The sequence below is a fragment of the Hyperolius riggenbachi genome, chromosome 2 (assembly GCF_040937935.1).
Source record: "Hyperolius riggenbachi isolate aHypRig1 chromosome 2, aHypRig1.pri, whole genome shotgun sequence".
Classification (NCBI taxonomy): Eukaryota; Metazoa; Chordata; class Amphibia; order Anura; family Hyperoliidae; genus Hyperolius; species Hyperolius riggenbachi.
In genome coordinates this window covers 265,546,990-265,561,654 of record NC_090647.1, presented here as the reverse complement: position 1 = coordinate 265,561,654, position 14,665 = coordinate 265,546,990, and the positions used below count along the sequence as shown (strand labels likewise).

Below are 14,665 nucleotides of genomic sequence, written 5' to 3'. Positions count from 1 at the left end.
CAACAGCAACAGCCAACGCCCCACGCAAGCTATAACATCCACCCCAGCAGCCAGTGGTCAGCAGCAGCCCTCCCCGGAGGAGAACGTTGTGTCCATCGGTCCGTCGCCAGAGCGATTAATGAGGGCTGCCATTGAGGAGATGATGGGGCCTGATGTGGAGGAGGAGGTCTGGCTCAGGCCAGCATCCCAAGTTAATGTTGAGGACGATGAGGGGTCTGTGTCTGGCGATGTTGGGGTGGCAGAGGTGGTGGGTGGGTCAGACTCAGGAGAAGAGTTGTATGAAGAGGATGATGATCGGGACCATCTGTATGTGCCTCAGAGTCCGACCCCGGAAAACATGTTGTATCGTGTGTTTAGGTACTAAAATCTGCGTTCCCTCCCAGTAGTGTTAGGCGAACAGTGTTTGCCACTGTTCGGGTTCTGCAGAACATCACCCTGTTCGGGGTGACTATATAGCAGACTATATAGCATTGTGTTTAATGCCACTCTGTGTACACGGTTCAGCCACACTATATAGCATTGTGTTTACTTCCACTCTGTGTCTGCTGGGAACAGTAGTACACCGCTCACCCGCCACTGTATAGCATTGTGCTCTGTGTCGCTGCTGACAATAGTGGTACACCGCTCACCCACCACTGTATAGCATTTCTGTACTGCCACTGTAGTGCTGCCAGTCAGCGTGTACTTTAAGGATAAGTGAAATGAGGAAGAAATCCGGTGAAAGAGGGAGGGGCAAGGGAAGAGGTGTTTCCCCTGACGGTTCACGTACAGGCCACAGGGGAGCACCCAAGAAAACCCACTCAATACCGCCCATGTTGTCCAGGACAACAACCCTCACAGATCCAAAAGAACAGGACCAGATAATTACTTGGATGACCTCTCAAGCGTCCAGCAGTGGGTTAAGCAGCACCAGCACATCACGCACGAGGTCCGAGTCCTCAGCCAGTTACAAGGAGCCAGTGGGCACAAAGCTGACACAACCGGCAGCGACACCACGCACACAACTGCCAGATAACCAGACGACGTTGGAGTGAGCTGCGCAGAGGTTGTTCTGGGGAGCTCTACTCCACGGCGGCGGCCCCCCACAATGACATATGACGAGTTTGAGGAGATGGAAGAGGAGGGTATAGACAATGTGGACATAGACCCAGATTTTGTTTGTGAACGAGAACATCGCCGTCGTAGCAGCAGCACAGATGAGTCTGTTGAGGAACCCACTGCTGCACGAGTTCGCCTTGTGCCACAAGGTAGGCGGCGCGCAATTTCAGGCACCGCAAGCATGGAAGTTCAAGTGAGAGGCAAAAGAGGCGCAAACAGAAATCGCCAGCAAGGCAGGTGCTCCAAAGTCTGGGCTTTCTTTGAAGACTGCACTGAGGATGTTACCATGGCGATTTGCAAGGTGTGCAAGACCCGCCTGAGCAGGGGGAAAAGTATTAACAACCTCTCCACCACCAGCATGAGCCGCCACATTCTATCCAAACATCCCACTCTGTGGGCAAACGCGGCAGGACAGGGTACCACCAGCAACACTGCCTCCCTTGGGTTCACCAGACTCACCACCAGACCCGCCTCAGCAGCAGCAGTAGCCCAGCCATTGCGTGGTTCACAACATTCACAAACATCAGACGATGCTGACACTGTCACTTTCCGGACTAGTGCTCTTGAGGTCTCCCAGTGTTCATCAAACACAACAACCAACAGCCCTTCGGTGTGCAGCCCTACGGTTGAGTTGTCTGTCTCTGAGATATTTGAGCGCAAGAGGAAATTGCCAGCAAATGACCCCCGGGCCGTGGCAGTAACAGCCAGCCAGCATAGCCAAGGTTCTGGCCTGCGAAATGCTGCCATATCGAGTGGTGGAGACAAACAGCTTCAAGGGCATGATGTCAGTGGCCATCCCACGTTACGTGGTTCCCAGCCGCTACCACTTTGCGCGCTCTGCAGTGCCTGAGTTGCATGAGCACGTGGTCAGCTAAATAACCCGAAGCTTGAAGAATGCCGTTGCCTGCAAGGTTCACCTCACCACTGAAACCTGGACGAGTGCGTTCGGCCAGGGTCGATACATCTCCCTTACCGCGCACTGGGTGAACCTTGTGGAGCCTGGCAGCGATTCCTCACCTGCTACGGCGCGGGTGTTGCCCACGCCGCAAACAGCTGCACCGCCGTCCCTCCCACTGGATAACAACAGCAGCACCTACCTCTCTGACTCCTTCTCCTCCAACGCATCTCAAAGCTGTACCTCATCCGGAAACGCTAACCCAGCACCAGCAGCAGTAGGATCGTGGAAGCAGTGCAGCACAGCTGTTGGCATGCGTCAGCAAGCGTTGCTGAAGCTGATCTGCCTTGGGGATAAGCAGCACACAGGGGAGGAAATTTGGAGGGGAATAAAGGAACAGATGGATTTGTGGCTGGCACCGCTGGACCTGAAACCGGGCATGAAGCTAGACACCTGGTACGAACTGGCAATGTACGCAATAGAGGTGCTGGCTTGCCCGGCAGCCAGCGTTATGTCGGAACGCTGTTTCAGTGCTGCCGGAGGTATCATCACAGATTGGCGTATCCGCCTCTCCACAGAAAATGCAGACCGTCTGACTCAAATTAAAATGAATCAATCCTGGATTGGAAACGACTACGCAACACTCCAGGACCCCAACCAATAACATGACCAATGAACATCTGGGATGGTTTAGCGTTTCCGGTCCCTGTTTTTTGAACCTCTCATCTGTATTACATTTATGACTGCATGGCGGCAAAAAGCATTGCTGCTATATCCGCACGCTTTTTGTCCTCATGCAAGGCCTGGGTTGTTGTGTCTCAAAAAGCATGGCCTTCTTCTCCTCCTGCGCCTGCTCCTGTTCCATCACGTGTGCTGCTGCTGATGGGTTAGCGTTGCCGCCCGGTCCCTGTTTATTGAACCTCTTATCTTTATTACATTTATGACTGCATGCATGGCGGTAAAAAGCATGCTATCCGCACGCTTTTTGTCCTCATGCAAGGCCTGAGTTGTTGTGTCTCACAAAGCGTGGCCTTCTCCTCCTGCGCCTCCTCCTGTTCCATCACGTGTGCTGCTGCTGCTGCTGCTGGGATAGCGTTGCCGGTCCCTGTTTATGGAACCTCTTATCTTTATTACATTTATGACTGCATGGCGGTACAAAGCATGCTATCCGCACGCTTTTTGTCCTCATGCAAGGCCTGGGTTGTTGTGTCTCACAAAGCGTGGCCTTCTCCTCCTGCGCCTCCTCCTGTTCCATCACGTGTGCTGCTGCTGGGTTAGCGTTGCCGCGTGGTCCCTGTTTATTGAACCACTTATCTTTATTACATTTATGACTGCATGGCGGTACAAAGCATGCTATCCGCACGCTTTTTGTCCTCATGCAAGGCCTGGGTTGTTGTGTCTCACAAAGCGTGGCCTTCTCCTCCTGCGCCTCCTCCTGTTCCATCACGTGTGCTGCTGCTGGGTTAGCGTTGCCGCGTGGTCCCTGTTTATTGAACCACTTATCTTTATTACATTTATGACTGCATGGCGGTACAAAGCATGCTATCCGCACGCTTCTTGTCCTCATGCAAGGCCTGGGTTGTTGTGTCTCAAAGCGTGGCCTTCTCCTCCTGCGCCACCCTCCTCCTGTTCCATCACGTGTGCTGCTGCTGCTGGGTTAGCGTTACCGGTCCCTTTTCCTGGAACCTCTTATATGTATTACATTTATGACTGCATGCCGACAAAAAACATGTTACCTGTGCAAAGAAAACAGACATTTCCCGCATTTAAAAGACAGTTTTCCCTTTGAAACTTTAAAAATGATTTTCTCAAAAACTATAAGCTCTTTTTGCTAAATTTTTTTTCCTCTTGTACCCACTCCCAAGGTGCACATACCCTGTAAATTTGGGGTATGTAGCATGTAAGGAGGCTTTACAAACCACAAAAGTTCGGGTCCCCATTGACTTCCATTATGTTCGGAGTTCGGGTCGAACACCCGAACATCGCGGCCATGTTCGGCCTGTTCGGCCCGAACCCGAACATCTAGATGTTCGCCCAACACTAGTGGGTGGGTGGGCTATAGGAATACCTGGGTCTGGGTGGGTGGGTGGGCTATAGGAATACCTGGGTCTGGGTGGGTGGGTGGGCTATAGGAATACCTGGGTCTGGGTGGGTGGGTGGGCTATAGGAATACCTGGGTCTGGGTGGGTGGGTGGGCTATAAGAATACCTGGGTCTGGGTGGGTGGGTGGGCTATAAGAATACCTGGGTCTGGGTGGGTGGGTGGGCTATAAGAAAACCTGGGTCTGGGTGGGTGGGTGGTCTATAAGAATACCTGGGTTTATAAGAATACCTGGGTCTGGGTGGGCTATAAGAATACCTGGGTCTGGGTGGGTGGGTGGGCTATAAGAATACCTGGGTCTGGGTGGGTGGGCTATAAGAATACCTGGGTCTTCTATAAGAATGTCTGGGTGGGTGGGTGGGCTATAAGAATACCTGGGTCTGGGTGGGTGGGCTGTAGGAATACCTGGGTCTGGGTGGGTGGGTGGGCTGTAGGATTACCTGGGGGGGCTGTAGAATTACCTGGGGGTGGGCTGTAGGATTACCGGGGGGGGGGCTGTAGAATTACCTGGGGGTGGGCTGTAGGATTACCGGGGGGGGGCTGTAGAATTACCTGGGGGGGCCTTTAGGATTACCTGGGGGGGGGAAGCTGTAGGATTACCTGGGGGTGGGCTGTAGGATTACCTGGGGGGCGGGCTGTAGGATTACCTGGGGGGCGGGCTGTAGGATTACCTGGGGGGGCTGTAGGATTACCTGGGGGGGGGGCCTGTAGGATTACCTGGGGGGGGGGAAAGCTGTAGGATTACCTGGGGGGCGGGCTATAGGATTACATGGGGGGGGGCTGTAGGATTACCTGGAGGGGGGGCTGTAGGATTACCTGGGGGGGGGGGGCTGTAGGATTACCTGGGGGCGGGCTGTAGGATTACCTGGGGGGCGGGCTGTAGGATTACCTGGGGGGTGGGCTGGTCGGTCTGGGAGGGTGAAAGATAAGATTACCTGGTGGGTGGACTATTTGCCGAGGCTGGGAGGAGGGCCCGATCACTCCCTCACCTCGGCGGGCCCCCCTCCTGTTATGCGCGGCGCCGAGCGGGAGATACAGCTATTAGTCTCCGGGCTGCAGCAGACACTAGAGCTCCAGCCGCCTGTCCACTCCTGTCTCCTCCTCAGCAATACCGCTCTGCACGCACTGAATCAGGAAGTAGTGCGAGCGGTATTGCTGAGGAGGAGACAGGAGTGGACAGGCGGCTGGAGCTCTAGTGTCTGCTGCAGCCCGGAGACTAATAGCTGTATCTCCCGCTAGGCGCCCCGCATAACAGGAGGGGGGCCCGCTGAGGTGAGGGAATGATAAGAGTCGGGCCCCCCGGGATAAAAAAAAAAACAAAAAAAAAACCGCCTGCAATACCTAATGGGCCCCTCAAAAACGGAGCTTGCCTGCACGGCCGTATGTCCGCCACTGTATAGTGCAATACTACATATGGATTCAGCATTGTTAATTGGGGGCCAGAGCTGCAGCACACAGCAAGGCATGTGTAATGTATTGCAGTAGGTTGTGTCACCACTTGTACCTAAAGTGTGAATGGGCCATAATGCGCTTACTGGACTTTGTGTGTCATTGTATTGTTCCTTACAGTCATCTCATAAGCAAACAAAAATATAAGTACCATGTAAGCTATGGTTACCAGTTGATAAATTATAGATTGCGCACCAAGCTCCACAACGCTCCTGAGACCTATACAGGAAAGAAACAGAAAAAACAAAAAGGAACTCAACATTCAGGATTGCAGTGATTACTGGGGAAACAAATCTACATAGTCCCCAAAAAGTACACTCCAAATTTCTCTTGCTGGTTTGAAGTTTAATAATGCTGGTTTTACCTGTTCTGCTGTATGGGGGGTGGGGCAATCACTTTTTTAGATATCAAAATAGCTTAAATCTGAAATGTTCGGTATATTAGTGGCTCCAGGCTAATATACATGTATTTACAGTATATATAGATATATGCTGTAATGTTTATTACCCTACATATAGGTGTCTCTATAAATCGCAACATAAATGCACAATGTGAAATGCTATGTAATAGTTTTGAGGTTGGGGTCGTGCATGCATGTGGGTCTCAGACGTGTGCACATTTCGGGGGGTTGCAGCCGTGCACGAGGTCGCAGGTGTACGTGCAGCATGCGCCCATTGACCTACTAGCACCCGCTATTTAACTAGAAGGCCCTTTGTACTAGTATAATGTACCAGTGACGTATGCGCAGTCACCCACCAATTCCTGTTACCTTTGCTGCAGTTTACCATAAAGCCTCAGACCCTGAGGGAATCCTGAAGACAGTCAGAACTGCAGGCAAAATAACCTTTTGGATTGGTTGGTGAGTCCACACACAGTCCAATTTCGATTGTATATACAATCGATACAATCTGTGCTCTCATATAGAGGCCAGGTCGCTGCCACCATTCCGCAATAAAAGCGTGCGAATGCGCTAATTCTAACTCTAGCTAAATCCTGTAGGAAAAAGGGTTAATTTGACAACCTTTCTAGAGATAGCAAAACTAACAATATTTAATATCAAAACAGTTATGGTAACATGTCTCTCTTTGAAGATGTGAATTCTTTTGGCGGAGATTTGTTTCAGAACAGCACTTAGGCAAACAATTTTTTAATCGTTTATTTAACCACTTGAGGACTGCAGGGCTAAACCCCCCTAGTGACCAGGCCATTTTTAGCAAAATTGGCCACTGCAGCTTTAAGGCCAAGCTGCAGGGCCGCACAACTCAGCACACAAGTGATTCCCCCCCCCCCTTTTCTCCCCACCAACAGAGCTCTCTGTTGGTGGGTTTTGATCCCTCCCCCCATGTTTATTTTTTTTTTTATAAATATTTGTGTTGTCACTTTTTTTTTAAAAAAAACCCTCTTTCTTTAAATCCCTTCCCTCCCTTGCTCCCTCCCTCCCCACAGCCGGCCAATTATGGCGATCGGCTGTCATAGGCTTCTGCCTATGAGAGCCAATCGCTCTCTTGTCCCCCATGGGGACAGCCGTGTCACACGGCTGTCCCCAGTGCAGCGCTGCTGCTCATCGCAGCGCTGCACCAAGTAAATAGACGGCGTGATCGCCGTCTAACAGTCTCCCGAGCGGCAATAGCCGCTCGGAGACTGAAGGCGGGGCGGAGCTCCGCCCTCCGAGCATGAGATGCGCGCGCACCATGCGCGCGATCTCATGCAAAACAGAGCCCCAGGACTTTACGCCAATTGGCGTTAGGCGGTCCTGGGGCTGCCGCCGCGGCCACGCCTACTGGCGTGACGCGGGCGGCAGAAGGTTAAAGAAATAATGCAGAACAAAATATAGCAATAGAAACAAATTGATACAGAAATAATAAGGGTTCAATATGAAAATAATAGCTGATTACAGTCTGAGCAGTTTGTCAAGTTACCGAACTTACCGTGTCCTTTGCGGTAAGTCCCACAGAAAATATGTAGTAAAATTCTGGAAAGTTCTGTGGAATGGGTATTAATGCTTTTATCATCCAGCCCAAATTCGTGATGGTACAGGATGGCTGGGGTCTCTCTCTTCAGGCTGAGTGTCAGTCGGTTTTAACCCTTTCTCTGCCAGAGGGTGTGGATGGTAACAAGAGAGGTTGCTCCACCCTTAACAATCTGACCTCAGGCTGCTGAAGTCCGCCCCTATTGTCTGAGGGACAGAATTGGCAGTTTCTCCAAGTATGCCATAACTCAGCGGATATCTTACATATCATATAAAACTCAACATTTTACATTCCGTCATCATGCGCTGAACCAATCGATATCAAACTTGCTTGGAATGCCACCTTCCCTGCCTATGTAATCTATATCTCAGGCTGGGAGATGACTAGGTGATCGATTAACGTCTCAGAAGGTGTGCTGCGCTGGTCGCATGGCGCACTGTGAGTTGTGGACCGCTGGGCCCAAACGGTTCCGCAATATCCATCAAATTATGGACCACCATGAAATGAGATATCAAAAGCTCATTAAGCCAGGGACATGTCTCTGGGTATTCTCAGGACAGGCAGGAATGTGAATGGGTCCTAATGAGTTTATGGGGGGATCTAAAACTTCCTGGAGAATCTTTATTGCCCCCCCTTATAGATAACCTTTTTCCTGTGTGGATGGTCTGGTTTTAGGGTGAATGGCTTTTCGCAGTAAGTACAACACAAACAAACACTCACTCACTCACATCCCCTAGGGCAGGGGTGGTGAGATGGAAGAGCACTGAGTTTCTAAAAGCCAGGCTAATGAATTAAAGGGGCTCTCCAGATCATAGTTTGGGCGCATTTACATGCGCTTGCCGCAATGGCGTTCGCGAAATCGTGACAGTACCTATAAAACCTGTCATAAAAGAAATATTGGGTTAGCCATTGCTAACTGTATTCTTGAAATCCTGATCATCATCTATCTTTAATACTAAATTGCAGTCTCCATGTCTCTCTCATAGCGTACTTTGTTTAGGGCTTTTTCTACACTTTTTGGTCTGAACAAAGTCGTATCTAAAAAAAAAAAAAACATATGGTGCATTAACCTTCATGTTGAATTAAAGAGGAGAACCGAGACACTTATGGTGTACCCAATAAGGGTAAAGAGGCACCCAGGTAAATACAATATTAGGTTAAAATCAAATAAAACATAGAAAAATGAGGTGACTTTCCTCAATGATGACAGTCAGATAAGACAATAAGATTTATTGTGCATCATGAACCTGTGCAAAGTTTTATTTGATTTTTACCTAATTTTATCTTTACCTGGGCACCTCTTACCCTTATTGTGTGCATTACACCTCCCATCCCATTGAGGTTGGAGGGGCTTCCTCTGGGGTCACATGGTGGACACCATTGTGACATCAAATTGTTTTTGACCTAAGAGAGCCATCATATCCAGTCCGGTTGGGACACCCCCCGGGTGGAGTTGGGTTTATTGTCTCCACCTGCCTTAAGTGGTTGGTTGCCTTTGTTGCAACCCACCTTTGTGAGTAGCTTCTTCTACACTCTTCTACACTTATGATGTGGTACTATTATACTTCCTTGTCCTGGGGTCCAGTGAAGGCCTCTCCAAATGCGGCCCCAGCAGGTTTCTAGGAATGGCGAGTATGCCGTCCCCCGCTTGTAGCAACTTGCGGAAGACCAATTTAGCAGCAGCAGATACTTATCAGCGGTCAGTTCTGTTCTGTCCCCTTGGACAGCCACAGCATATTCCCGTGCCGTTTGTGACTTCAGTCACTATTTCAGTTAGTCTTGTCTGTCCAGCTTGTCAGTCAATCCTGTCAGCCCTGTCATTCAGCCAGTCCTCTCAGTCCAGCTTGTCAGTCAGTCCTGTCAGCAAGTCCTGTCACTCCTGTCGTTCAGCCAGTTCTGTCAGTTCTGACATTCAGCCAGTCCTGTCAGTCCAGCTTGTCAGCCAGTCCTGTCAGTCCAGTTATTAGTCAGGCCTGTCAGCCCTGTCATCAGCCAATCCTGTTAGTCCAGTCTACATTCACCCGTCATCTGTCAGTCCAGCCTTCAGTCAGTCTTCTCACCTGTCAGTCCGATCATCCGTCACTCCTTTAGACCCCAGCATAGGGGTGCCCGCACCAAACACTGGTGCGAAGATCAACAGGATTTTAACGAGTACAGAAGTTTGCCCCAGGAGCTAGAGATGAATAATGATACTAGAGGGGTGGTTACTTACAACCTTCAAGGAGACACGTACATAAATCAAAAATTGGTTTATTCCAGGCTTAGCTTGAACAAAGCTGTATCTTGCCTGCAAGTTCATATTCAGGCTAAAAGCCTGCAGAACACTCCATAAACACTGAACTTCTTATTGGAGCTGGTGCAAAAAAGAAGATGCTTGCATGGGGACAGCAGTCAGTGCATGCCTTAGACTGTGACCATCTTCCTTCCTTGAGAAAGATATATCAACAAGGCAGTGGGTTCAGCAGTCTGAATTAATATGAACATTACATTCACAATATTAGTGTATATGTGGATCATTGTGCTTCCATTTGTTTAAAATTGAACTTAGTACAGTTTTTCCAACTGGGAGGATTTTTAGCTATTTTTACACTGCTACAAAAATATTAGCAGCTTGTTGAGCACCATCAAGTGGATAAGTGGATAACTGCACCTCTATTTGTTCTGCAGAGGAGTAGTGGCTGGATAATGTACTGATTAAAATCACCACCTTTGACTTAAAGCTTTGACTTAAAGAGACACTGAAGCGAGAATAAATCTCGCTTCAGTGCTCATATTCAGCAGGGGCACGTGTGCCCCTGCTAAAACGCCGCTATCCCGCGGCTAATCGGGGGTCCTTTACCTCCCCAATCCCCCTCGTGCTGTGCGGGCAGCGCTTCCGCATTCAGGCAGAGCTAATGGCCGCAGCCCTGCCTCACGTGCGTCTGTCAGCGCGTATCTCCGCCTCCCCCCGCCCCTCTCAGTCTTCCTTCGCTGAGAGGGGCGGGGGAGAGGCGGCGATGCGCCACTGATTGATGGCGCTGACAGGCAGGGCTGCAGCCGTTAGCCCTGCCTGAAGAGCAGCAAAATCTACGACCAAGTTGGTCGTTGATTTTGCAGGAGGTTGGGGGTGAAGGGACCCCCATTCAGCCGCGGGATAGCGGCGGTTTAGCAGGGGCACACGTGCCCCTGCTGAATATAGGCACTGAAGCGAGATTTATTCTCGCTTCAGTGTCTCTTTAGAGTACTAGAGTCCTTGCTGATGGTGATGGGCAAACATCGCAATTTTGCATTCACAAATTTGTGAATCGCACGTTTGCGCAAGCCCCTTTGACTTTAATTTATTAAAACCTTCAAAACCGCTAATTTCTAAAACCTTCAGGGTATCTTTGCAGCCACACTGTCTTTAAAAAAAGTGTACAAACTGTACAAAAACCCAGACAGTGGCATGGCAGAGGGGGATCAATAGCAAAATATTTGCCAAATACACATATTTTTTGCAAATATTTTTTAAAAGTGATATCAATGGCTGCTGATATTAGCAGTTAAGCAAAGCACCCATACATGCTAGAATCACAAAACTTGCAGGGTATGTTAAGGAGAACAGTGGGAACAAGAGGGGAAAAAAAAATCAAAAAGACCCTGTAGTTTTTGAGAAAATAGATTTCGATACTTCAAAGAAAAAAATGTTTTTTTAAAGTCTGCAAAATGACAGCAGAATTCAGAACGCCATTGGTCTGGGGTTTGCTATACTTAGTATAACAAGTCCAAGGCTGGGAGTAGGATCAAAAGGTGAGGTGTGTGGATTGGACAAGGACTCTCGGGTAGAGGGGAAGCTTTGGGACCCCTCTCTACCAGAGCTCCCAATACCATGGAGCAGTGGCGGACACAGCCAGCAGTGGGCCCCTGTGCAAAATATCAATTGTGGGCCTCTCTGACCTGCGGCGCGCCGCTGCAAAAAATGGGGGTGGCTATAACCTGTGGCGCGTGAAGCGGCAAAAAACGGGTGTGGATAGAACCTAAAAATGGGCGTGGCAATGACCGGATAAGGGCGGAGCTAACTGTAATTTAAAGTGATCCCGGGGTGAGAGTGATATGGAGGCTGCCATATTTATTTCCTTTTAAACAATACTAGTTGCCTGGCGGCCCTGCTGATCTATTTGGCTGCAGTAATAAACTGAATTACACCAGCAACAAGCATGCAGCTTAATCTTCTCAGTTCTGACAATATTGTCAGAAACCCCTGGCCTGCTGCATGCTTGTTCAGGGTCTATGGTTGAAAGAATAAGAGGCAGAGGACCAGAACGGCAACCAGGCAACTGGTATTGCTTAAAAGGAGAGAAATATGGCAGCCTCAATATTATTCTCACCTCAGGTTCCCTTGAAAAGTGCAACGCAAAGACAGTGGGCCCAAGTTTTGGTTACCCTTTCCCCAGAAAATTCACATAATTGTGCAGGTTTTCTCAAGAAAATACACATAATGTGAGCAGATTTGCCCAGAAAATACATTCAATCATGTCGGCAGATTTGCCCAGAAAATACATTCAATCATGTCGGCAGATATGCCCAGAAAATACGTGCAATGATGTCAGCAGATATGCCCAGAAAATACGTGCAATGATGTCGGCAGATATGCCCAGAAAATACGTGCAATGATGTCGGCAGATATGCCCAGAAAATACGTGCAATGATGTCGGCAGATATGCCCAGAAAATACGTGCAATGATGTCGGCAGATATGCCCAGAAAATACGTGCAATCATGTAGGCAGATATGCCCAGAAAATACGTGCAATCATGTCGGCAGATATGCCCAGAAAATACGTGCAATCATGTCGGCAGATTTGCCCAGAAAATACGTGCAATCATGTCAGCAGATTTGCCCAGAAAATACGTGCAATCATGTCAGCAGATTTGCCCAGAAAATACGTGCAATCATGTTGGCAGATTTGCCCAGAAAACACATGCAATCATGTAGCAAATTTGTCCAGAACATACATGCAATCATGTAGCAGACCTGCCCAGAACATACACGCAATCATGTGGCAGACCTGCCCAGAACATACACCTGCTAAAATAAATAATAAAAAAAAACATTTACTCACCTGCAGCAGCAGACCTCCTGTCCCAGCCTCCATCCGGCACGCAGCTCCCATGGGTGGTTGGGTGGATAGGTAGCCTGGTGGGTGAGTGGGTAGGTAGCCTGGTGGGTGGGTAGGTAGGTAGCCCTTAGCCGGGTGGGTAGGTAGCCTAGTGGGTGGCTGGGTAGCCAGGTGGGTGGGTAGCCTGGTGGGTGGCTGGGTAGGCGGGTGGGTAGGTAGCCTGGTGGGTGGGTAGGTGGGTGGGTAGGTAGGTAGCCTGGTGAGTCTTTAGGTAGGTAGCCTGGTGGGTTGGTAGGTAGCCGGGTGGGTAGGTAGGTGGGTGGGTAGGTAGGTAGCCGGGTGGGTGTGTAGGTAGCCGGGTGGGTGGTTAGGTAGCCGGGTAGGTAGCCGGGTGGGTGGTTAGGTAGCCGGGTGGGTGGTTGGGTAGCCGGGTGGGTGGGTAGCCAGGTGGGTGGTTAGGTAGCCGGGTAGGTACCCGGGTGGGTGGTTAGGTAGCCGGCAGGGTGGGTAGGTAGCCGGGTGGGTGGTTAGGTAGCCGGGTGGGTGATTAGGTAGCCGGGTGTGTGGTTAGGTAGCCAGGTGGGTGGGTAGCCGGGTGGGTGGTTAGGTAGCCAGGTAGGTAGCCGGGTGGGTGGGTAGCCGGGTGGGTGGTTAGGTAGCCGGGTGGGTGGTTAGGTAGCCGGGTAGGTAGCCGGGTGGGTAGGTAGCCGGGTGGGTGGTTAGGTAGCCGGGTAGGTAGCCGGGTGGGTGTGTAGGTATCCGGGTGGCTAGGTAGCCGGGTGGGTGGTTAGGTAGCCGGGTAGGTAGCCGGGTGGGTGGTTAGGTAGCGGGGTAGGTAGCCGGGTGGGTAAGGTAGCCGGGTGGGTAAGGTAGCCTTTAGCTATCCGGGTGGGGGGCCCGACTCCTATCCTCCCTCCCTCACCTCGGGGGGCCCCCTCCCGGTATGCGCGGCGGCCGGCGGGAGAGCAGAAAATACAGGAAGTCTTCCGGGGCTGCAGCAGACGCTAGAGGCAGCTGCCGCTTGGTCTCCGATATGTCTCCAACTTTGTATACTGCTCGCTACTTCCTGGTTTAGTAGCGAGCAGTATACGGAGTTGAAGACAGGGGAGACCAAGCGGCAGCTGCCTCTAGCGTCTGCTGCAGCCCCGGAGACTTCCTGTATTTTCCGCTCTCCCGCCGCATGAGGGGGGGGGGGGCGAGGTGAGGGGGGAGGACAGGAGTCAGGGCCCCCTAGGTTAAAAAAAAATAAAAAGTAAAATTAAAAAAAAAAAACCAGCAATACTTAATGGGCCCCTGAAGCAGCGGAACTTCAGGGGCCCTCGTGCGGCGGCACGGCCTGCACGGCCGTATGTCCGCCACTGCCATGGAGCTGGTATAGCTCAGGCTGCAGAACCCGTGGTCCAGGCTCCGCAATCTGCATGGGTGACAAGACTCAGGAGGAGAGACCCCACATTCAAGACATGAATAAAGGCGATCACCGATGTGTCTTCTCTGATGTGCCAGAAAGTCAGCTGAAACATTTCTCACACCAGGGAAACAAATAAGGACACTCTTCCTTGTTACTTGTGATGTGTGATTCTGAGGTTTAACGAGATTAGCTTTCTGACTAAAACATTTCCAACACTCTGGACATTAGGTTCACAAATAAGGACATTCTTCCGTGTGACTTCTCTGATGTGTAATAAGATTGGATTTCTGCCTGAAACATTTCCCACACTCTGGATATGAATAAGGCTGCTCATCTGTGTGAGATCTCTGATGTATATGAAGATCACCTCTCCAAATGAAATATTTCCCACATTTAGGGCACAAATAATAATAATAAGTAGAAGAAGAATAATTTATTTTGCCGAGTGCAACAATGTAGCACCCGGAATTTTTTGTGGTTCACACGGCAGAAAAAGGTGTTATACAGATAAGGGGCATTCCAGAGCGAGATATGAACAAACATAAATAACAACATGATTACAGCATGGCGGCATAAACGTAACTAAAGGGATTACAGCATACGATGTGGCGTGCAAAACAAAACAAGGGGATTCCATGATTGAGCAGCAGTGCACCGTCAGTGCAGGCT

The 14,665-nt window shown here is 50.2% G+C and overlaps 1 protein-coding gene across 1 annotated transcript in view; it reads right to left on the bottom strand.

The window, feature by feature from the left end:
- The window catches only part of LOC137544299 (multidrug and toxin extrusion protein 2-like), a 204,465-nt gene that overhangs the window by 89,510 nt on the left and 100,290 nt on the right, over positions 1–14,665 (bottom strand). Inside the window, exon 10 of the mRNA XM_068265355.1 lies at positions 5,694–5,761. Coding sequence (XP_068121456.1) covers positions 5,694–5,761 — 68 coding nt within the window. The remainder of the gene's footprint in view (positions 1–5,693; positions 5,762–14,665) is intronic.